At 46.3% G+C, this 25750-nt stretch overlaps 1 protein-coding gene across 7 annotated transcripts in view; it reads right to left on the reverse strand.

Annotated features, from left to right (window-relative positions):
- Positions 1 to 25750, reverse strand: part of UBR3 (ubiquitin protein ligase E3 component n-recognin 3) — a 2077978-nt gene that overhangs the window by 609078 nt on the left and 1443150 nt on the right. For 4 of the 7 annotated variants that reach the window (XM_085645337.1, XM_085645334.1, XM_085645335.1 and 1 more), the window contains 2 exons: positions 14632 to 14742; positions 4822 to 5034 (listed from right to left, as the gene is read on the reverse strand). In XM_085645337.1, coding sequence (XP_085501463.1) covers positions 4822 to 5034; positions 14632 to 14742 — 324 coding nt within the window. The remainder of the gene's footprint in view (positions 1 to 4821; positions 5035 to 14631; positions 14743 to 25750) is intronic. The other 3 variants (XM_085645338.1, XM_085645336.1, XM_085645339.1) reach the window with 1 other exon arrangement.

Below are 25750 nucleotides of genomic sequence, written 5' to 3' on the forward strand. Positions count from 1 at the left end.
TGAGGATTCCGCTTCGATCGTCGAACTGGAAAATGTTCGGAACCGGAGCGCGAAGATTACATCCGAGCCCGATGGCGGAAAAAAACAATCTGAGGATGGAGCCGAAGCCCATGCGCAATACGATCCAAAGGAGGAGTCACCGACCTCGTGACTTCCAAAAGACTTTTCAAGAGGAAAAACAAACTGCAAACATCCGGGCCCAACACCAGATGGCGATCTATGCAAAAGTGTGTAATCACCAGCTCATATGCCTTGAACAGAAGCAATTTCTCCCCCAGACTTTGCAAGAACAGAATCACCATTAAGAAGACAGGTTAAATCAAGATCTAGTAAGGTAGATTAAGCAGTGCTCTGTATTTGGATGGGGTGGGGGGGTGACTGCCATATGAACACACTGGGCCACGCTGTGGCTTAATGAAACTTGAGTCAATACATCTTAAAGGAGGCTTCATACTTGAATGGGGAAATAGTTTCAGGATGCTTAGGCTAACGGTTGAGATGGATTTACGTTTAACAGTGTAACAGTGCCATAAAGCAGTCATAATGAAGGCTGTACAATACAATGCAGAGGATCTGTGATAGTGATGAAAAATGGCCTAGTGGCTTCGTTGCTCGCAGTTAGTACTGCAGAACCTGGGTTAAAAAAAAAATATAATAATATTTTTATTCAAATATTCACGCAACAGTACAGTATTACAGAATTAAATGGTCAGACCATCTAGGGACCAACTCACAATAAACTGACTTATGTACAGATATACTTCTACATTGTTAGTAGTCTGCTATTAGGACCAATTGGAAAAGGTTGGAATCAGAAGTACAATATCATTCACTGACCATGAAGGTCCCTTTCTCTCAACAGCACATGAGCAAAACAAAAAAGAAAAACTGATCCTACGGTGCCACTAGGACCTCAGACATCTAGAAGAGAAGTGTATAGGGGGAGAAAGTGTAATTTGAAGATAAGGGAACGTAACAGTAGAGAGCAAGTCAACAAAAGGGTGCCTGGAAAAGGAGCAGACCAAAGAGTTGCAATGGATTTGGAGCAGGTATGACTAACTCCTGCTTAATGGGTTGAATGGCTCACATGCGGGCTGAGGGGTAGTGCAGTAGGCTGGGGATGGATGAGAGAGAGGCAAGGGAACCAAGAGCAGCTAAACTACTCAACATTTAAGCTCCCATGCCTCAGTTTAGCATGAACAAATGTTTTTAAATCAGAGCTGAACAACTCCTTAAAATAGGAAAATCTCTGAGCCTTAGGAAGGCTCTCTGTTTATAGAACAACACTGAAGTTCACCTAACTTATTCTTGTGGCACACAAATGCTTTCCTCAGATATCAGCAACTTTGAGTGAGGAACTGTAGTTGGCTCCATGGTCTGCATTTGTGGGGGCACTGAAGGAGGTTATAACCAAACATGAGACGGTGCGTAGCCAAGCCTCGACTTCTTCTAAGGTATCAGGGGCAGAGCTCTTAGAGGCGCAGTCTGGGTCAGCGCAGACAAATGCCAAACCCCCAGAAAAGTACATCTCCTAATGAGGGCAGCCCAAAGGAAGCAGGAGCCTTCCTGAACAGACCCAGCATTGCTAGCTGAAAGGCCTTGACCTTCACGGGCTTGTCCGATGGATCCAGAAACTCCAGTCTCATTTTTTCTTCATCATGATCTTTTCCATCAACGGGGAAGAGTTTGATGTCAAAGAACAGCATGGCGACTAGAAAGTGAAACCAGTTTCTTAAGAAATACAGGCAGTCTAAATAACCACTCCCCACTGAAGAGATGAGATGTGTGTACTACTTTTTAGAGCTACTAGAATCTTTGTTGGTCAAATGATCCTAAACGTATTCAAGATAGTCTCTATGATGTGTGATTGGAAGATGGAGGAAGTCATAGACCAGAATGCATGTCCAGGAGATCAACAAGTCATCTCTCAGAGCACCCCTCCTCAGATTTCTGGGGAGTGGCAAAGAGATACATGTGTAGATATCTTCACATGTTTAACAACGCCTACTGTCCCATGGCAATCAGGCAACACCTTACTGATCAAGCCAAACTAGTCTGAAACCAGTCTTGGGTTCCCGCTCAGAAGGGACCTGTCATGGCAGTTTGGGTTGGACTGTTTCTTTTGCAGATGAGCTAGGTCTGATTTGCAAAAGCGGACCCTGGCTAAAGTGTCAGTGGATGAAAAACAAAGGACTAAAATACATCCTGAGAGACTACCAGTGGTAAGACGTTTGCAATCATTCAACCCACCTTTTTTTTCACTTTGTGCAACACAGTAACCGTGACGGCAAGCTTCACTTTGCTGAGGAGGCTCAACTTAGCCAAAACAGATATGGGGTTGCTTTGGTTTTCATTTAAAAGGGACCTGGAATAGGTGTTCAGATAGGACTGTTCCTACTCATGCAGGACCAAGTATGATAAGCATGACATGGTCCCTGTTGGAAGTGGTATAGTGGGTGAAACACAAAGGAATGGCATGGTGTCGAAGCAACTGCAAGAGGCTGAGACATTTTCAAGTCTTTCATATTGTGTTCTTGTCATTGACATGGACTGTCAACCCCAAAAACTGCCTTGCATTTGGGAAAGAAAAGCCTTTGGGGCCAACGCATTCGCCTTGGGCAGTAGCACATACAAATGGACACTGCCTTTCTTTCCTGACCAGAGGCTGCACAACTCCAGTCCTTCAATTGCACACTCAACCCGTCAAAGAGATATCTGCCATTTCTTATTCTGACAATCTGAGAGAGTAATACTCTGTTCTTCAACATGTAGGAATCCTGCCTACACCAAGCAAAATTGTGACAATCTGCCACACCCTCAGACAATGCACTAGCACTTTTGACCAATGAATCCTAAGCAGCCGCTACAACAATCAAATTAGCGTTTGTGCTTAATGTACCAAAAGAAAGTGGGAAGCTATAGATCTATCAATCTGAGAAAGTGTATTACCTAGGCAAATCTGATTAACACATATATAGGAATCATGTCGTTTACGCTGCTGACCCCACCCCAGTTTTAAAGGCCTGTATCAGAACAGTGCTCATTAATGCTCCAATAAAAAAATACAAATTTGGCCGAGGATAGTTTTTGATGGTGGAAGGTTCAAGGGAAATACCAGTTCATGCGGCAGTGCCACTGTCTCCAGAGGAGCAATTCCTAGGAGAAGTTCTTTAGAAATCTGCTCTCCAGGTAAGAACAACTTGCAGCAGTTCATGCAGCAGTGCCATTATTGTCATAGGCAAAAAAAGAAATGATGGACGGAAAGCTAAACAAATCAAACATCCACCCCCAGTCACAGATCTGTTTTTAATCTATGCTTTAAAAAAAAATGTTTGCTCACCACCATGTGTCTGGTCCAGGGAAGACCCGGCCTGGCAGTTCGAGCTGGACTGATCCTATGGGGAGCAGGGTCAAGAATGATTTGCTTATGGCTGGGTTCAAACTGGAATGACATGGTGAGCAAAAAAACAATGGATTTAGGCCTAGATCAGGGGGTGAATTTTTGACATTGTTCAGCATTTTATCCATCGATTGTTCTTTTTGCATTATTGTCAGAGGTGCTTAGGAGACTAGTTCTAGGAGACTTTTCTTTGGGAATCAGTTATATGGGTAAGAAAATGTTTGCCCAACTGAAAAAAAGCAGAGTAGCCCTCACCACCATTGTGTATACCTCAGGAGATACATGAAGTCAAGTCAAAAGAACAAAGAAATGAAAATGTCTGTTTATGCATGAAAACATGTTTAATGTTTGTGTAGCGCCAGATATGGAGCATGGACATGTGTCCTGAATATTCAGGGATACCATACAGTTAAGATACACCGGTTCAGAGACCCAAGATCTAAAAGAAACGTCAGTTTCTCTTTTAAAAAAAATAACAGTTTACATTCCTTTTTACCTGTAATACAGCATTTAAGAAAGTAACTCTACAACTTTTTTTACTTTGGCTTTAGTACAGGGTTTAGCAATGGATGGCAATATAATGGAATATTACCCCACGATTGTAACAGGACATAAGGGGGCTTTCAATGTGGTTCGCCCTATGGTGCAGATACATTCCAGCAATGCCTGAAGTGCCATCCTCTGTTTTGTTTGTCCGCTACTTCTGAAAGCCTCCAACACAGGGGCTGCCCTACAAAAGGTTTAGTTGGCTTCTGTGGAGGCAGTGACAGAGAGCTTTCTTATTGTTAGTTGTAGATGGACTTAATCGTAGCACATAAACCAAAGATCTAGAAATGATTCTGGAGTGTTTGCTTTTTTTTCACTGTACTGTTAATTTTGTATCCGTATAGTCTTTCCATCAAAAGAGATGTCCAGAGCCTTATATTGGCAATGCAGTAAAATACCAGACAACCCTAACTAGGAATGGTATATAAGTGAGTAAGTAAATATCTGCCTCGCACAGATTCAACCAAATAAATTCCAGCGTATATTGTTATATTGTATGTGCTTGAATAAATTGTAAAGCCATTAGCTACCACATCTCTGTATGCACCTAAGGAAAATGACCAACTACATTCTCCACCAGCTTCTACTGGAATCATTCCCTGATGTCAAGGTCAAAGACGAAGAGACAGATAATTGCTCTTGTAAGTATATTATAGCTAATCTTTAACACAATCTTTATCTTGATAAATAAATGACAGTTTACAAAGTAAGCAGATTCAAAAGTTTGTATTAGGTATGTTGCATACAGAGGCTGCCTCACATTATAGTGCACTATGAAAATGTTGTTACATAATCAATTAATGTTATTCACAACAAATAAAAGATGGAAAACAATAACAAATAGTTGCAAATTAACAAGGATCCAATTGCCTTACACTGATGCTTACGGGGAAAGTTCCCAACTGTTCTTGAAGTTCCTCCACCTCTTCGATAAGATCTTGCATACTTTTGCTGCTCTGACATTGCCATATGCATTTTTCCATGTGGTTTCCAGGATAGCAAGGTAGGACACTGTTGGCAAACTGCCTGCAGAGTGGGCAAGTGAATTCTCCTTTGTCAACTGAAAACCCCTGGAAGACTTGGTCATTCTAAATAGAAAAAAGGAAAAGGTACTTTAACGATGAGTGTAGTTGCTTGGACCTCAGTTCCTGCCAGTTATCAATGTGTGAAGACTCATAATACTGGGGAGGATCATGAAGTATACCTAGTAACAATATCAAATCAAAAAACAAAAAGGAAGATGGTTAATATCAGTTCTTTGTTTATGTCTACACTATTGTCCTTACCACCGACATAAACACTGCATGCTACTAACCGTCTCCAGGATGTTTCTGGTGACCAGAGTAATATCAAACCAATAAGTGGAGCATGGAAAAGAGTTACGAGTCCAGAGTAGGTGATCATGCCGGGCAATTTTACTGCCTGTAATTTCTCAGGGGAAAGATTCAAGCCCTCTAAAAAATCTATCACACAGGGATGAGCCTGGCTTGCTAAAAATCTGGTATTGTGTTGTGTATGAACCAGTACATGGCATGGATAAATTGGTGGATAAAATATTTGAGACATGTTAAGTCCTGATGAAAGCTGGATGACCATATAGGCAATAACTTTAGCGAGCTGAAACATGTTGACAAGTGGATGGAGGAACCATTGATGCTCCAGACATGTCCAATTTCTATTTTCAACCAGCCATAGGGTTTAAGAGAAATAAAGAGTGCAGGACCGCTATGGAAACCTAAAGGCATTTTTAATTATAATTATCGCTGTCCCAATAGTAGATTTACCCACAACACCAAGGTGCTCCCCCCAAAAGTGAGGTTGAGTCCAGCCGGTATGAACTTATATACTGGATGAGGACTCAATGATGAAGCATGTTACATTATCAGTAAGTGGGTGAGAGTCTGTAAAAAAAAAAAACAGGAGTTTCACCCTGCCGTATAGAGACTAGGAGATATTCCTCTCTTTTTAATAGTAACTGATGACCAGTGACCACACCGTTCTATGCATTCTGAGTGAGGCAGAAAGGAGAATGTTGGTTAAAAATCATGCCTACTAAGTAATATAAAATAATATGAGTCACCACAAAAGGGATATATTTGTTTCCGACTCTTTCACCTGTCTGTTTTTACATCCCCATTCTTTAAATAAATGTATATTGAGATTCAGGCAGGAACTATAATCATATAACTTCAGTTTACTTCAGATCTCCAAGTATATTTGTTGATAGCCCTGAAGAAGAAGTTACTTACCTTCGGTAACCCATTATTTGGTAGAGAAAATATCTAGCTGCAGTTTCTTACCTTCAAATTTCCCAGGAGTCAGGCTGGATCCAGAAACTTTTGTGTGAGCAGTACCCCTGCGCGCCATCAGGTGGCTCTGTTCGGCTCCACGTGTTGTTGTCGGTGTGGTTAGCATCAGTTATGATGACATGGTCACCTAAAAACGCGCCACCCAGGCATGCGGACTTCGGTTACTTTTCCACACGAGAAGCGCACTGACATGTGTGTGTGTCAATTAGGGCCCTGAAAAATGGAACAACCCTAGCCCTATCAAATGAATCCACAAAGCGGGGAAGTATGGGTGGGTATGTAAAGAATCTGCAGCTAGACAGTTTCTCTACCAGATAATGCATTACCAAAAGGTAAGTAACTTGTTCATCTGATAGAGACTTCTAGCTGCAGATTCCTTACCTTTGAATAGATACTCAACCATACCATCCTGGCGGTGGGCTGCGGACAGATTTTCTAAACTAAAAAGTCCTGCAGGACTGAACAGGCAAAATGCCCGCCCCTGCGGACCAGACTGTCCAGGCTGTAGTGCTTGGCAAATGTGTGCAGAGATGCCCACGTTGCTGTCTGGCAGATGTCATGACTAGTACACCCAAGCCAATGCCGTGGTCACAGTTTTTCCTATGGTAGAATGGGCCAGTAAGCCCTCGGGAGGCAGCTACCTGGCCAGGGTGTAGCAGTGAACGGCCCAGCGTGAAATGGTCTGTTTCTGCACTGCCTGACCCTTTTCTAGCTCCCAAGTGACCCACAAAGAGTTGGTCGTCCACCTGGAACTCTTCTGTGCGGTCAAGGTAGAATGACAACACTCTTTCTGGATCCAGACGGTGGAGACACTCCTCTTCCTTAGAGGAATGTGGGGGAGCAAAAAAGGAGGGCAGAGTTTCTGATTGATCCAGATGAAAAGGGATCATCACTTTTGGAAAGAATAAAGCTCGGGTGTGAAGCACCACCTTATCTACAAAAGTCATCATGTAGGGAGGCCTGCATGACCATGCCTGCAATTACCTCACCCTCCGGGCATATGTTATCACCACCAGAAAGGCTGTCTTGATGATAAGCAGCCAGAGTGTACAATTATGTAAAGGCTCGAAGGGAGCACACGAGGTATGTGAAAACCAAATTAAGGTCCCTCTGCAGCATGATAAACGGTGTAGATGGAAGGATAATGTTACTTACCCAGTAAGCATCTATACTCCTGCTATCTAGCGTTGGGTCCGGATGTTTGCAAGTTGTTTTTCTTCGAAGAAGTCTTTCCAATCATGAGGTAGGTAACTCCTCCTTTCGGTGATAGTGCGCATGGGCATCGACTCCATTGTTAGATTGTTTTCCCGCAGAGGGTGAAAATGGAGTTAGTTAAGGTAGAATAGAGATGTCCATGCGTATGTATGTATGTAAGTATGAACTACAACAGGTATAGGTACCCAGGGAGGCGGGTGGGCGCATGTGAATCTACAGCTCTACATGCCAAGAACAGGTGCTTACTGGGTAAGTAACATTATTCGTTCGAGGCATGTGAGCTGTAGATCACATGCTTTGCATACACTATACAGCAGTAAACTCAAAAAGCGGTGGCTAACCTGTAGCTGTTATTTGAAAAAGTTTTTTAAGTACTGCCTGGCCAGCTTGCTGCCTCGCTAACACATCTACACAATAATGTTTGGTGAATGTGTGTAGTGTAGACCATGTTGCTGCCTTACAGATGTCAGCTAAGGGAATATTCCCTAAGAAGGCCATATTAGCCCGTATTTTGCGGGTGGGATGCACTCTAGGGAGTATTGTCAAGGTTCTTTTCGCTTTTACATGACATGTTTGAATACATTTGACATTCCACCTTGCAATTCCTTATTTAGATATGGGATTGCCTGTGTGTGGTAGCGAAAAAGCAACAAAGTTGTTTTGTGTTGCGAACATCTTTTGTTCTTTCGACATAATATAGTAGAGCTCTTCTAACATCTAATGTGTGTAGAACTCATTCTGCTACAGAATGAAGTTGAGGAAAGAACACGGGTAACTCAACTGATTCATTGAGGTGAAAAGCAGAAACCACTTAAGGTAGAAATTTGGGATTGGCTCGAATAACCACTGTCTTTATGAAGTTGAAAGAAAGGTTCTTGTATAGTTAGTGCCTGGAGTTCACCAACTCTTCTTAAGGAAGTGATTGCAATAAGAAAAGCAACCTTCCAAGAGAGGAATTGTAAAGGACACCTGTGCATTGGTTCAAAAGGCAGACCGATCAGTCTTGTAAGGACTATGTTTAAGTTCCATACTGGTGCAGGTGGAACTCTTGGTGGTATCGTTCTTTTTAGTCCTTCCATAAAGGCACCTTAATCACTGGTACTCTGAATAGAGAAGTGTTGTCTGTTTTGTAAATATGCAGCTACTTCGGCTAAATGCAAGCAAATGGATGTATAGGCTAGTCCTGATTGCTGTAAGTGTAAGAGGTAACAGATGATGTTCTGCACTGAGGAATCAAGGGGATTGATATTGTTATTGGTACAATAGATAATAAATCATTTCCATTTTGCGGCATGACATGCCCTAGTAGTAGGTCTGCTAGCCTGTTTTAGGATGTTCATACAGTTGGGTGGTAATTGTAAATAACCAAACTCTATGACCGCAGGAGCCAAATTGCCAGGTTGAGTTCATTGGGATTTGGATGCCTGATTTCTCGATGGCTCTGAGTGAGGAGACTGGAGTTGAGATGCAGCTTTTGGTGTGGAACTACTGAGAGCTCTAAAAGGGTGGTGAACCAAGGTTGGCCTTCCCATGTGGGAGCTATGAAAATCAGTTTGAGGGACGTTTGTCTAAGCTTCCGAACTTCCAGCGGAATGAGTGGGAGAGGTTGAAAAGCATAAGCAAATATTCCTGACCAGTTCATCCATAGGGCATTGCCTTTGGAGAGCCAGTGTGGGAACCTGGAGGCAAAGCTTTGGCATTTTGCGTTTTGAGCTGTGGCGAACAGGTCTATGTGTGGAAATCCCCATTCCTGAAAGTAGGGAGGAAGAACCTGAGGATGAAGTTCCCACTCGTGGATTTTCCGTCTCTGTCTGCAGAGAAGGCGTGCAATCTGATAGTTTACTCCTGGAAGATGTTCTGCTAGGAGATACATTTTTTGATGTATGGCTCATTCTCAAATGGCTTGTGCTAGGTGTGACAGTAGTAGAGAGTGTGTCCCCCTATGTTTTTGTATAAAATACACAGATGTCATGTTGTCTGTGCGCACTAAGACAGTCTTACCTGTTAGGTGAGGTTGAAAGGCTTTGAGCACTAGAAACACTGCTAGTAGCTCTAGGTGTTTGATATGGAGGCTCTTGTATTTTAAAGTCCACAATCCTTGGATTGTGTGAGTCTGCAGGTGAGCGCCCCAACCAGTGAGTGATGCATCTGCTGTTAGCACTGTCTGCGGAACAGGGTCGAGAAAAGGCCACCCTTTGGATACATTTGTGGGTTCCACCACTGCAGAGATCGATGGGTGCTGCCATTTACCATCACTTGATCGGTCAACTGAACCTGCGACTGGTTCCACTGACTTGATACGCATGTGAAGTCTTCCATGGGGAACAATTATAATGCACGACACCATCATCCCTAGTAGTTGCATGAATACTTTTGCTGGCAATGCTTGGTTGGGCTGAAAATAAGTGACAAGGGACTGTATATTGTGAATCCTGGCTGTATTGGGAGAGGCTAGAGCTTTGTGAGCGTCTATTGTGGCTCCCAAATAAGTTTGTATGTTGGAAGGCTGCCAGTGAGACTTCAACGCATTTACTGTAAATCCTAGTTGGTGAAGAAAAAGAATAATGGTTTGAGTGTGTTGAAGACACATTTGGTAAGTGCTGGCTTTGATGAGCCAGTCGACCAGGTATGGGAAGACATGGATGTGGTGTCTCTTGAGATGTGCTGTGACTACTGTGAGGCATTTGGTAAATACCCTGGGAGCAGTGGTGACTCCAAACGGTAGTACCTTGAATTGGTAATGCCCTGCTATTACGAATCTGAGATATTTGTGATGAGCGGGATGAATTGGAATGTGGAAATATGCATCTTTTAAATCCAGAGTAGACATAAAAACGCCCTGCTTTAGAAGCGGAAGCACTTGTTGCAGTGTCACAATGTGGAAATGCTCTGAAAGTAAGTAGAGTTTTAGTTCTCTGAGGTCTAGAATGGGTCTCAAGGAGCCGTCCTTTTTGGGAATAAGAAAATACAGGAAGTACACACCTGTCCCTTGATGTTGTAACGGCACAGGTTCTATGGCTCCTTTGGAGAAGAGAGACTGTACTTCTTGCTGAAGTAGATGTAAATGTTCTGGCAACATTTTGTGAGAACGAGGTGGTATGTTTGGAGGAATGTTGGTGAGCTCCAGGCAATAAACATATTGGATAATTCCTAACACCCATTTGTCCGTGGTGATAGATTGTCAAATGGGGAGGAATTGTAGAAAACGTCCCCTGACAGGTGTTAAATGATCGGGGGGGAAGTGTGGGCAAGTCACTGCTTGTTGGGAGGGGGAATTATGCTGTGTAGAACCCTTGCCTTGACCTTTGTTGTTGTTACCTCTATATACCACTCTAAAAAAAATTTTGTAGAGGAAGATTGGCTGTTGCCTTTGTGAGAGGTGGCAGTATTGTCTGTGGACATGGTTTTGGACCCCCCCACACCCGGTAGAAGGAGCGACAAAAAGATTAGAAGGAGACTGTAGAGCTCCCTTAGACTTGGCTACCTCGGTGTCTTTTTTCATCTTTTCTAATGATTTATCTACTTTGGGGCCGAAGATATGCTCTTGATCAAAAGGAGTATTTAAAATAGACTGTTGCACTTCTGGTTTCAATCTAGAAATCCTTAACCATGCATGTTTTCTTAGTAACACACTAGAGTTGACCTCCCTAGCTGCGGTGTCTGCAGCATCTTATTGAAGAATTGGATATGAGCTTTCCTTCCTGGACTAGATCTTGGGCTTTTGCTTTGTATTCATCTGGGAGGTGTTGCAGCAACTGCTCCATTTCGTCCCAGTGTGCCCTATCATATCTGGCTAGTAGGGCCTGGGTGTTAGCAATGCGCCAATGGTTTGCTGCTTGGGCAGCTACTCATTTACCAAAGGCGTCTAATAGGTTTGACTGCTTGTCTGGAGCGGGAGCATCACCTGTGCTCTGTGAATCGGCCCTTTTACAGGCATTAGAGACTACCAAAGAGTCTAGTGGCAGCTGACCTTTAATAAAGACTGGATCTGAAGGAGTAGCTTTATATTTTTGTCAATTCTGGGGGTGAGAATGCGAGCCCACACTGGATCTTTGAAGCGGTCGTCAGCATGTCTCATCATGCCTTTAAGAATAGGCAGAGTGTGACTAGCCTTGTGTGATGAGCGTTTCAAATAGGAAATCTTCCTCTAAAGATTGCTTGTTTAACTGCACCCCATGATATTCTGCAGCTCTAGTGAGCTACTCTAGATGTCCTATATTGTCGTCGGGGAGAGAAGGCTTTCTTCGCCTTCTTCTTGTGCTTCGACTTACCCGAGGAGTGCAAAGATTTCGATGACGAATGGTGATGGCTCCACGACCGGTCTCACGATTTTCCCCTCGACCGGGATCTTGAGCGGCACAGAGGGGACTGCCGGGCCTCCAAAAGCTTTTGGGACCGCTCCCACAAAGACTTCGGGTTCAAGGCCCGGCAGTATGAGCACCACTTCGGGTCGTGGTCGCGCTTCAGGCACCAAAGGCACACGAGGTGCGGATCGGTCCCCAACATCAACTTGTGACAGGAGTCACAAGGTTTGAAGCCGGGTTGAAGGTTAGACATCCCTCGTGCACCAGGAGTCTAGAGACTCAAAAAGATGTCACAAAAAAGTCGAAAAAGAGTTATTCCACAAGTGACTAAGGGCACGCTCTCTCCAGATCTGTGCTGGCTAGTGCGGAAAAGAAAGAAATTACGTCAGCCTGCAGAGGCGGCGTCTAAGTAGACACCACAACGGCATTCCGGCGACGTCGGACGCGGAGTCGACCAATGCCACCTACCAACGTGCAAGGGTACACCTACGAAAAAATGTCTCTGCATCCTATCTGACGCCTGTGGGTAATTCTAAGGTAAGGAATCTATAACTACAGTCTCTTTCAGATACTGATATTTACACAACACACTAATAGTGAAAGGGCTGAAATGTCAATGTATCCTCTAGTTGTCCTGTACCATAATATCCAGTTGGCTAAATATAGGAAAATCAATAAACAGCCCAACTTAAGAGACTATATTCTATGCATGTAGTCAGGCCTCCACTAGAAATTTTAGTTGAGCATCTGTTTTTATCTTTATCTCTGGTTTCACGTTTATGCAGTGCCTAAGCACTTTTGTACATCTGAAATACATTGAGCACCATATGAATTATTCCTGATAAATGAAATGTTTTATGTAATCTTATAACATATGTACTCAAAAAATATTTTTTAAACTTGTGTATCCTAGAAATACCTAATTTGCAGCTCTAAGGTGATTAATTAGCCGCTTATTTTAATTAACTCCGTGTTTGAAGAAATTCCGACAGAACCAAATATATGAATGTACAGGTTGGTGCGGCATTCATCAGGGACTGTTGGCAAAATCTGGCAAAAAATATCCCATAACGGATGCGAGTATTGGCCCAGGAGGCAACTGGCATTTACTGATTGTAGAGCGACACTGGCTGAGGAAAACTTTCTTTCCCTGAATGCCTCCATGCATTTTGATTCCCTTTAGGGAGGTGTAGTAGGTAATGAGCTAGGGTTGAGCCTCTTCATTGATGTCTGTAATACAAAGCTTTCAGGTGTAGAGTGTTGAACGGGGAAAGGAGGATCACCAGGGGCAGTTTCTGTGTCTGCCAGCAGCTTGTCTGTTGACTGGTAGGCAAGAGCATGGTTTGGCCCAAATGCCCATCAGGGCTTCATTAAAAGGGAGAAGTGGTTCTAAGGAAGTCCACCCAGGTAGCAGAAGTTCTATCAGGATGTTAGCCTTTATTTCAAAGAACGGGAAATGTAGGTGTGGAACTTTTGCAGCCTTTCTGGTAGCCACAGAAAAAGAAGCTGCTTCCTGCAAGGATGGGCCAGGGGAGAGTTTAACCAAGTATGTGAGAAAGTGACTGGTGCCCTGAAGGGTCATGAAAGGATTGACCGTATCAAAATAAAGAGGTGCATTATCCCTGTCCTCTTCATCACAATGCTGTGTTGTGAGCCTGAAGTAAAAGGAAAGTAAAGTATTCTGGGTAAAGGCAGTGTACTCTCTCTGAGCCAGAAAGAGATTGGACCGGTTGCCCCAAAGTTTGTAGCAGGCGTAACTTCGGTCGAGGTTGTGTTGGGTGCGCTTCGAGCCTGATGACACAATGGGCTCTTTCTACCACATCAACGTGCAAGGGATGGATGAGAATCTTGGCGCTGGAGTTGAAGTTAGGTTGGGCGCCGACCCTAGAATCTGGGCAACATCTATAGCAGAGTCAAGAGGCACAAATGACGTCAAGAAAGGATCTTCAAACAGTAGCTTGTTTGGAAGCATTCTCTGATCCTTGAGCCCCGAAGGCACGTCAGATGGAGCAAGAAGGGTGTATACGATGAGCAACATGGCTTACATTAATGATTTTACTTCTTGTGACATTGCCGATGGGCCCAAGAATTCGGGTTTCATCTGTACGAGATGAAGAATCAGCTCTTCAGAAGGGGACCGGGAGGCACAATTATGTCTTCTCTTGACAAGAGTGGCAGGACTTGGGAAACATATGCTTCAACTTCTTCTTTGATTTTGACTTACCTGATGGCTAGGGGCATGAAAACGGCCTTTTGCAGGAACGGCCTCGAGAAAGGGACCATGTCCGCATCTAAAACAGGGACAGACCTGTATGCGTCTGTGGTTTGTGGTCCCAGGTAGTTTTGGTGATCATCCGGGTGCTGTCCTGCCAAGACTTGAAGCTGTGTAAAGATCAAATGCACCAGGGAAATACCGGATAGGGATCTGTCACGGACATCTGCTTGTGACAGTCCCAACAATATGAAATCCCTGTAGTCTTAAAATGGGATATAATCCCTTGCATACTGGTAAAAACAAGATCTGACAAAAACTCATCAAAAGTATCAGAAGTTGAGGAAGCGTGCTCTGGATCCACACAGGAAGAAACTGACATCAGAGTGCAGGAGTGGCGCGTTTATGTGGCTTCGGCTTAATTTCTGGGGTGGGATGAAGTCAAGCGGAGCCACTGGATGCCATTTGCTGGCAAATGGGAGCAATGCTGAGAAAAATCTCTTGGTCCAATCTGGCTGTTTCACAAGGTGATGAATCTGTGGTTAGAGGTATCATAACTGCTGTTACTGCAAATTATTATGACAGCTAGGGTTTACAAAAAGCATATTTGTAATAAGATATTGTAAAACTGGTTGCTGCACTTACCCGTAATGATTCCATATAGGATTTATGGCAGTCTATATGTAACGTGTGACCACATGTTTGTACATAAACACCACCTTCCCAGCCTATCGATACTGCTTGGAGACAGGAGCTCTACAGAAAAATGAAATTAAACAAAATGTAGGTATGACACAGTACAGGTGTAAACAAAAAAGTCATCACTGTCCAGCTCATTGTGATAAACTTGCCTATTCTATTACAAAATATATAATTTACTCTGCCACCTTGGCCTCAAGACTGTTCTCGCTGGAATGTACCATTATTGCTATAAATCACACCTCCAGTGTGTCCTTGCTTCCCTGGGGGACACAGGTTAAACCAGCAAAGCGAAGCTGCACATTTTAAATCTGCATCATGAAAAGCAATCTACTGGCTGGAATCTACAGGCGATATTTGTGGGCCCAAGTGGTGTTACATCATTGACAGTAAGGAGCTGATTCCTGGAATGAAAATTGTCTTGGCATAAATGCAGCTATTTCTTTTTTTTTATTTTAATTTTTTTACATAAAGTGGGCATCTGAACCTGGTAGAATGGTGACTGTTCTCTGCATATTGGGGATACCAATGACAAGAGAGTGTCCACCCATGGCATGCCAATTGCCATTCCAAACATATTGTGGGAAGCTTTCACATGACAATGTGCAAATGTTAGCAATCTTCAGCACATAGAAGCACTTCTCTGGCTTAATGGGGGGCCCAGCATTACAGTTCTCATTTTTGGCATTTTAGATCATCCGTGACATTTTAAATGATACCCCTGGCCTTATTGTATACAACCTTAATTGGCATAATGTGGTTATTCGTGACATAAGAAAGGCCATACCTTGTGTAATGGAGGAGTTACTAGGCATATGATATGGAACAGAGACATCTAATGCTGATACATGGGAACTTGAGAAATAATCTGTGCTTGTGTGTCTATAGTGTATATGAGTATGTAATATAAATGGAAACATATTTAGATAATAAGAGTAGTATTATTCTATTGTTTATTGCATGGTTATGCAGCAGCACCTATTAAATAATTAGTTAAAATTCTCTTTTGGAACGCACAAGTGTATATGACTGTGCCAAGTCCTGGGTTTCTATTCAGGGTATCAGTAAGGTTCCAGGGTTGCCCAGAGAAAAGAAATTAGGACATTAGTTCTTCTCCACCTTCATACAATTGGCGCATCTGTAAAGATGAAAAAGCTGCTTACCTTCCACAACAATCTTACTATTGGATACTCTATCAGCAGATTCCTCACATTTGGAATATTACAGGCATCGCACTGAATCCAGAAACCTTTCAATAGCTCTAGATGCCAGTAGGGGGCACTGCCTCCATTTTGGCTACCATTGTGACATCACTGGAACCATTAAAAGCCCCCCCCCACTAGCACCCTGACATCAGTTTCCCATCCATTTGTATGCACCTTTGAGGAGAAAGAGATGAGAACGATATCCATTGGGAAAAGGTGCAGTATGATTTCCAGAAATGTTATCTTCATAGTGCGGTGGTCTTAGTATCCAGATCATGAAAAAGGGCAGAAGGGTGGGGTCAATGAGGAGCATGCAAGTAGATAGAGTATCAACCAGACAGATTGTTACCAAAGGTAAGTGACTTTTTCTTTTGATGAAAACGTCTACCTCCAAATACCTCACCTTTTGAGTAGATTTCTCAAGCATCACCCACCCAGGAGGTGGGTTGAATGGCTGGTTGACTAAGAAATCCTGGAGGACGGAGAGTGCAAAGCGACCTTCCGTTCACACCTCTGAGTTCAAACAGTAATACTTTGCAAAGGTGTGGAGAGAAGCCCATGTTGCTTATTTGTAGATCTCTGCAGTGAGAACTCCCTTTGCCATTGTTTAAGTAGCAGATTTTGTTCTGGTGGAGTGAGTTCTGATGCTCTATGGAGGCTCCTTATAAGCCAAGGCATAAAAAAAACCTTAACACATAAGATGATCCATCTTGATAATGTCCTTTTCTGGATGGCTTTGCCTTTTATCTTGCTAGAGTATCCTATGAAAAGGTGATTGTCATTCTGGAAATCTTTAGTACAGTGAGTATAAAAACTCACTCCTCACTTTGGATCCAGGTTAAGAAGCCTCTCTTCCTATATAGTGGACCCAGGTTAAGAAGCCTCTCATCCTATATAGTTGATGTTGCGGTTGAAAGAATGTGTGTAAGGTGATAGACTGCTCCATATGAAAGGAAGTTACCACTTTAGGCAGAAAAGCAGCTGCGGTTCCAAGAGGCAGCTTGTCTGAGAGAAAGGTGGTAAAGTGTGGCTTGATGCTCGGCGCCTGGAACTCACCAAAGAACGAGTTACATACCTTCGGTAACGATGTATCTGGTAGAGACACTGTCTCGCCGCAGATTCCTTAACTTAGAATATCCCCAGGCGTCAGACTGGATCCGGAAAACCTTTTCCCCAGCAGTACCCCTGCACGCCGGGGGCGGCAGCGCTCGGCTCCGTCCTGACGTCGTCCACGGAAGTGACGTCAATGGAGCCATATAAGAACCCCCGGCGTGCTGACGTCAGTTTTCTACAGTGAAACCTTTACACGCCACAACGTGGAGCCACGACAAAAATTGCGAGAGTATAGGAACAGTGTGCCAAAAAAGAGCAAAACGTTTGAAAACAACAGTGATAAAAAAATCATAGAATGAGAAACACTACCATGTTGAAAGATTACTCAAGACATGTAGGGACTGAAGTGGGCGAACAGGGCACTCGCCCCATTAAAAGTCCCATTTAAGCGAAGAGCTGTGCCCCCCTAAAGGGTGACGGCAGTGGAAACGAATGGCATGACGAAGAACAGTTGCAACCACAGGATGGAGCTGTATGAAAAACAGACTGTAACCACAGGATGGAATTGTAAAGGACCACAAGACTGGAACAACAAAACAAACGACAAGTGACCAGAAGTGGACAACCACATTGAACGTTCACCACACCCCCTACAGTGACATCTGAACTGTAGTATAATCAAACAGAATCTCAACTGTAGCATGAACAAGGAGCCCCAAATAAATGGGGTGAAACAGACGAGGGCGGAGAGGGGGGGGGGGGGGAGGAGGGGAGGGGGGGTAGAAGACATGATAAACTCCACGTCGGAAGCCAGGAGGAGCAGCATTGAAAAGCACAGAACCCAGCAACCCAAAAACGAGAATAGGTGGAGGGCCAATTGCCCAAAACAGAATGACCCACCCTGCCCCAGAGGTAGGTGAAGAGAGCACCCCTCGGGAAGACCAAGGCCACCTATAAGGAGGCAAGGTGGTAGAACCCCACCTGGAAAGGTCCTCGCAGAACGGGGAGGATGGGTGGGCGTTAAGGAACCTGCGGCTAGACTGTGTCTCTACCAGATACATTGTTACCGAAGGTAAGTAACTTGTTCATCTGATACATCTAGCCGCAGATTCCTTAACTTAAAATAGATACCAAAGTCATACCCCATTGGAGGAGGGTCTGCGACTGAAACCCACCAAGTTCCAAAATAACTTACACGTTAATAACAGTGACTAAGCACGGTGGGAACAGCAGTGCCAGCGCGGCTGACACCACACCTATGAAGCCCTGTAAGGGAGCATGAACAAGGGGAGGCAAAGGCACCAAAATCAGTCAGAGGACGGTACGGGAACTCCCTCGTCCAGACAGGGACGAAAAGAGAAGGGCAGAATGGAAGAAAATTCTGAAACTTCTTAAAAAAGAGGTATACTGAGCACCGTATCCCATGGATCCACCAGAGACAGAGTCCCAGAAAAGGGACAAGAGAGTATTCCATCGGTAGAGCATACCCACTGAACATACACAACAGAGGATGACAAAAAGAAAAATTACGAGGGGACAGATATCACCATGCAGAGATATACTGAACACCTAATCTTCAGACTAAGAGTCTAGACCTTAACCATCAGGCCAGAGTGACTCTAGTCAAGACTACCAGGAGAGATAGTTGTGTGGAAGATAGGGTACACACAAGGAGAGAAGATGGTACAGTAAGAATCACACCGCAGCTAATCAAAAGCCCAAGGAATGGGATTACCAACAGCACGCATGCGGCTGCAAAGCGAGGCGGGCGCATCACCAGGTAGTCAACCTACCAACCGAACCCAGAGATACAAACGACGAAGGGAAACCGGCAAGCCGGGGACACACAGAATGCTCTTTTCCATCTGATAGAGAGAGCAGAGACCAGGGCGAATCCCCCGATACTAGGGCAAGGAAAACCTAGTATGCACATTCTCTCACTGTGTGGATAAATCATGATACATATACCCAAGACAAAGACGTGTGTGTGTATGTGTGTGTGTACATATATATATATATATATATATATATATATATATATATATATATATATATATATGTATATATATAACAAATGAACAAAAATGAAAAAACAAGGGGAAACTCGAAGACGACACCCTAGAGAAAGGAGGTGGCGCAATAGGTACCAACGGCACAGGTGTAAAGCATAGCAGGGCACAAAAACACCAAAAGCGACAACATTTCCCCCCCCACGACGGGGACGGAATCATGGCCCCCCGCGAGACAGGCAGGGACACTGACCACCATACCCATAAGGAAGGAGTGAGGAAGACACAGACCGAGGTTGGTCAGAGTAGATACAGTCTCATACAGACACTGTATAATGACAACAAGTATCCTGAAGAAGAATACTTGTACCATAACAGGCACAAAAGGAAGCAACAGTGCCTTTAGTCATGATCGGTAACTCACAACCAGTGAAATACCTGAGGCAGAACACAGACCTGTGGACTAAGAGTGACAGCCCTGAACCACTAGAGTGAATCAGATAACATCCGCGGAGGCGAGAAGCGAAAGGCCCGAAGCCCCTGCCGGGGATGTGCCCAAGAAACAGACTACAAGGTAACCTGCATCAGAAAAGTAGCTGGTGGAAACCCCATTGCCCATATGCAAAAGCCCCACAAGGCCTGAGCCATGAGAGAAGACTGAAGCACATCCCCACACTATTAAGTGAAAGTACAACGCAGCCAAGACAGGGGCGGAGGGATACCGCCGGCATCCTGCGACAGCGAACATAACCGGTGTGTACACACAGAGTGTCGCCACAGAGACAGGAAAAAGCTACGGATCAACCGTAGACTACAACACAAAACCCCAAGGAGAGAAACGCACCAACCCCGCGGGTCTCACTAGAGGTTATGTCCTACTACAGTAGGAAGAACGTTAACAAAAGAGAAGAAGCCAAAGAAGACTCAGCAGGAGCCATTGAATCTTCCCATGCCAGGAAGATCAGCTTCACAATAGCCAACAAGTACCCCACATAGGGTATGGCACATCCCTAAAAAAGCAAGGGACACCTCTTGAGCCAAGCTCTTAGACAGAGGACGAAAAAGAAAAGCAGAAACAGCTGACCAGCTGCATCAAGAAAAGGACAAGACGCCGAAAAAGCCGCACAGTCCGTCTGGGTAAAAATAAGGCTCACCTCTTGAGACAAGTTCATAGGCAGAGGCAAAAAAGAAACATATAAACAGCCGACCCAGCTGCAGTAAAAGAAAAAACATGGCCGAACAGCCATACAGTCCGTCCTTGAACCCAGAGACGTAAATCAGTAAAACAAAGTGACAACACCGTCACACGAAAACATAAATCCACCATAGGGGACTAAAAACCAGCCAGTCACGAAAATCAGTAGAGGAGACGCCGGACCGCCGAATCGCCATGCTCAGCAAACAAGAGGGACCCATCAAAGGGCAAATCCCTGAGTTGCTCCCGAACACTCTCGGGGAAACTGCCATCCCATTAGCCACGCAGGGTGACCGAGCTGGCCTTAGCTCGACCCATGGAGTCAGTGGTGTCCATTGCCGATTGGATAGAGAACTGTGCCATGTGGCCATCCCGAAGAAGCTGGAGCAGGTCAGTAAGAGGGCCCTCCGGTAAAGAGGGAAGGAGTAGTTTGACTGAGTCCCAAAGTGCAGAAGTAGCCTGAGCAAACTCGCAGGTCGTGTTGAGGGACCGAAGGCTGGAGCGGGTGGAAGCAAAAACATTGCCACCACACAACTCCAACCACCTGGACTCCCGAGTGGGGGGAAGCAATGGTGGAAGAGAGGAAGGAAGCGCAGCCTGGATTACCAGTCCTTCAGCCCTAGGATGAAGGGACAAACAGGAAGGTTCATCTGGAGCCGGCCAGTGATGGTGTGCAACAACACGAGACACAGGGTCACCCTATGAGGGTCTGACCCAATCTACTGGGACCGGCAGAGCAGGGGTAGGTTTTCCCACGATCCGCGTAGATGTCCAAGACACTGCACTATTCAGTGTTGGAACTCGCCGGCCACCGACAAAACATTATCCCGACCCTAACTGGGTTGATGTCCTAGATCTGCAGGTACTACTTTTTAGGGTGCTGTATGGGTGGTCACCTAATTAGTAGATTGTGTACCACTACCAAAAAGTGTGGATAGATCTTGTATTGGTCCTGAAGAATTGCCTTCAAATAGAATTAATGGCAAGAAACATGTTGACCCCAAATGCGCACATCCCCGTGACCTTATAACAGGGATGTGCAATCTTCACTTTTTTAATCAGGAGAGTGGCCACAATCATTAAAATAGTTCTGGGTGAACCACTACCTCCTGCTTTAATCTTACTTCTTTACTTATTACATCTACACTCACTAGGGCCCTCACACGCACTGCACCTTACGGCAAAAGGAAAAAAGATCTCCGCCAAAAGGCCACATTAAGGGCGCCGATCGGGTATTGCAGCGCCGACCCGATAAGGCGCAGACCTGATGATGAAACAAGACAGCCCACTGATGGGGGGTGTGTGAGGGTCCCTTTACGAAAGGAGGAAATTTCCTCCTGCCCCTAGTGTGTACTCCACTACACACTAACCACACATCAACCTACAGTGTTCACTAGGAACTGCATACCTTTCTGCTTTGTGGTCTGACCCAAGCCCCAGAAGAACATCATACAAAAGGCAGCAGAGGCTCCACATCCACCATGCCCTGGTGAAGGAGAACCAACAAAGGACCTGAAGGCAGGGAGATAGAGGGCGGCTGCATTCGTAAGATATGTGTAGCCCTAGTATCTACCCTCGCAAAGACAATGCTAGCCTCAGTGGTCACCCGAGGGGGGAACTGTAAGTCATCCGTCGGGGACAGATGCTGGCTAATCTGTCCACTCAACAGCAAAAGCCCCGCAGAAAAATGAGCCGGCCAGTGCCCCATGGGCCCCTGCTCCATGAAGCATGGAAAAAACCCTGTGGGTGGTGAACCCACCAGGGTCGTCCTCCAGCTGAGGAACAGCCAGGACGGAACTAGCTTCAACCGATGTCGGGACGGCATCAGATCTACGCCAACGACCACCACAGAGGACGTGTCCGCCTGCGCCGGGCCGGCATTGACTCGACCTCCATCAAGACAGGAGCCTTCAACTGCAGCCACATCCAGGACTATGTGAAGACACGCCAGGAGGACTAGACGCCAGAGTGGGACACCCATCCGGGCCTTGTCCCGACATCACAGCGACCCCTGAATCAAAGTCAAGGCACTCGGTTGGCACCGAGGGCGAACCAAACAGCGAAAGTCAGACCTGAGTCCCTACCCCCACTGTGGGGCCAGAAGGCGCGCCAGGGAGAGGGGGTGACCAAAAGAATAGGCCTCCATCTCAGTCCGAGTTGCCCTAGCACCCGGAAACGGTGGATAGGCGGGGGCTGACTCCTGAGGGCTCGCATCCTCTTACAGATATATCGTTACACAAGTAGTAACTTGTGCAGCTGAAAGACACATGTTAGTGATAGATTCCTTACCTTAGAATAGATACCCCAGCAACCCCGGTGGTGGGTCTGCGAGCAGATTACACCAGAAAGTCACAGAGAACAGAACAGCCAAAGAAGCCGTCTCTCCGGACTTGACTGTCAAGGCAGTAATGCTTGGTAAACGTGTGCAGCGAGGCCCAAGTAGCTGCTGGCAAATATCCTGCAAGGGAACGCCGCATCCCAAGGCAGTAGTGGCTGCAGTTGCCCTGGTAGAATGGGCACGCAGCCCCACAGGAGGCTCCTTCTTAGCCAAGGAGTAACATGCTTTGATGCACAGAACGACCCACCGAGAGATGGTTCGTTTGTGCATGGCCCAACCTTTTTTGGCACCCATGTAGCCAACAAAGAGCTGGTCATCCACCATGAACTGCTGTGTACGCTTTAGATAGAACGAGAGCGCATGTTTTGGGTCCAGACGGTGGAGCCTCTCTTCCTCTTTTGAAGGATGCGGAGGCGGAAAGAAGGTGGTCAAGGTGATGGTCTGCCCGATGTGGAAGGGCATGTCAACCTTTGGCAAAAAAGAAGGGCGGGTCCTTAAAACCACCTTGTCGGGATGAACAGAAAGGAAAGGAGGTTTAGAAGAAAGAGCCTGGAGCTCGCTCACTCACTCTTCTGGCAGAGGTGATAGCTTTCAGGAATGCCGTCTTGAGAGTGAGAAGACGTAAAGGACAGGTATGAAGGGGCTCAAACGGAGCGCACATCAGATAGGTCAAGACAAGATTTAAGTCCCATCGAGGCATTATGAAAGGCACGGGAGGAAACGTGTGCGTAATGCCTTTCAGGAAATGGTTAACAACCCGGGACTTAAAGAGAGAAGGGTGATCTGGAAGCCTTAGAAAGGCGGAGTTGGCCCAAAGATAATCCTTAATAGTGCCCAGAGCAGAGCCCTGCTGGGCCAAGGATAGTAGGAACAGAAGAAACTCAGAAAGAGGGGCAGAAAGGGGATCCAAAGACTTTGCTGTGCACCATGCCACAAACTTGTTCCACCGGCAGGCGTTTACCGTCTTAAGTGGATGGACACCTGGCTGCCAGAATGACATCACAGACTTCGGGAGGAAGATCAAAAGCTGTCAACTGTCGCCTCTCAATCTCCACGCATGGAGGTGGAGACTGGACAGGTTCAGGTGGAGGACCATCCCCTGCTGCTGCGACGCAAGATCATCCCAAAGAGGCCGACGGATCGGGGGATCGATTGCCATGCTGAGTAGCTCGGGATACCAGTATCTTCGTGCCCAATCCGGAGCCAAAAGGATGACTTGGGCCCAATCGTGCTGAATCTTCTTCAGCACTCTGGGCAGAAGTGGTATAGGAGGAAAGGCGTACAACAGACCGCAACTCCACTTGCGACGAAAAGCGTCGCAGAGCGAGTGCCGCCTTGGAAATTCCAACGCGCAGAACTGATGACATTGCGCGTTCTCTTCGGTGGCGAATAGATCTAACCAAGGCTCTCCCCACTGCAGAAAGAGACCTTGCGCCACGTCCGAGTGCAGACGCCATTCGTGATCCATCATGCACTGGCGGCTGAGTTCATCCGCCCTGGTGTTCAAAGAACCTGCCAGGTGTTAAATCACCAAGGTAACGCCCTGATGTTCCAGCCATGTCCAGAGGCGCAGAGCTTCCTGACATAGGGTCCACGACCCCACCCCGCCCTGTTTGTTGCAATACCACATGGCGGTGGTGTTGTCCGTGAACACCTGCACCACACTTCCCCGGACAAAGGGTAGGAATGCCTTCAGTGCAAGTCGGATCGCCTGAAGCTCCAAAAGGTTGATATGGAGCCGGGACTCCACCGGAGACCAGAGTCCTCTGATCGCCGCCTCTCCCAAGTGGCCTCCCCATCCCAGGAGGGATGCATCCGTCACCACTGTGTGCTCCGGGTGGGGAAGGGAGAGGGACCCAATCGCGATTCGTGAGCCACTACTGCAACTGTTGTGCAGTGCCCTCTGAGATCTGGACATGATCGGACAGGTTGCCCTGATGCTGCGCCAACTGGAACTTCAGGTCCCACTGCAGAGCCCGCATATGCCATCTGTTGCACTAGCAGGATGCAGGAGGCCATCAGGCCCAGGAGCCGGAGGGTCATCCTGACTGAAACCCAGGATAGAGGCTGAAAGATTGGAATCATAGCCTGAATATCCCAGACTCGCTGCTCGGGAGGATAAACCCGAAACTGTGTCGAATCCAGAACCACTCCGATTAAGGGGAGCTGCTGAGAGGGATTCAGGTGAGACTTCAGCACGTTGACGGAGAACCCCAGCAAATGCAGGAGGTCGGCCGTAGTCTGAGGGTTGGAGACGACTGCCTGTGGCGAGCCCGCCTTCAACAATCAGTCGTCGATGTAGGGGAAGACTGACACCCCTGACCGGCGCAGATGAGCTGCGACCACCGCCATCACTTTCGTAAACACCCGAGGGGCGCTGGTAAGGCCGAAGGGGAGCATGGCAAACTGAAAATGCCCCGGGCCTACCGTGAAGCACAGGTAACGCCGGTGGGCCGGCAGGACGGGGATGTGAAAATAGGCGTCCTGCAAGTCCAACGCTACTATCCATTCTCCAGGGTCGAGGGCAGCCAAGACCCGAGCCAGAGTCAGCATTTTGAACTTCTCCTACCGGAGGAAGCTGTTGACGTTCCGGAGGTCAAAGATGGGACGCAGACCCCCTTTGTCCTTCTTGGGACCAGAAAGTAGTGGGAATAACAACAACTCCCTACTTCCGGCCCAAGAACGCACTCGATGGCCCCCTCGGCCATGAGGGCCGTAACTTTCTGCTGGAGAGTTGCCAAGTGTTCCCCCGACATGCAGTGATACTGAGGTGGCATGGCTGAAGGGGTGGACTGAAATGAAAGGGAGTAACCCTTGCGGATGAACTGCAACACCCACTTGTCCGATGTGATAGCGTGCCAGTGGGGGAGGTGATGGCGGATCCTGCAACCGGCCAGCGTGGGGTGCTCCACAAAGCTCGGACTAGGAAGGCTTGGAGGTAGAAGCAGCAGGGGCGGAGGTGAACTGACCCACACGCTGATTCCCAGACTCGCCCCTGCGGAAGCCGCGCTGTGGCTGGGTCTGCACAGGCTTGCTGAAGGAACGTGCCTGGGCGCCCCTGCCTTGGCCACGAAAGGAACGAAAACCAGGAGTGGCTGGGCTTTTCATGGAAAGACCTAAGGACTTGGTCGTAGCCGGCGAGCCCCTAAAACGCTCTAGCGCACTGTCAGCCTCATCCCCAAACAGATGGGTGCCATCAAGGGGCATGTCCATGAGTGAGCTTTGCACATCTGGCGAGAACCCGGTAGATCTCAACCAGGCGTGG

This window comes from Triturus cristatus, chromosome 3_1, assembly GCF_964204655.1.
Source record: "Triturus cristatus chromosome 3_1, aTriCri1.1, whole genome shotgun sequence".
Lineage (NCBI taxonomy): Eukaryota > Metazoa > Chordata > Amphibia > Caudata > Salamandridae > Triturus > Triturus cristatus.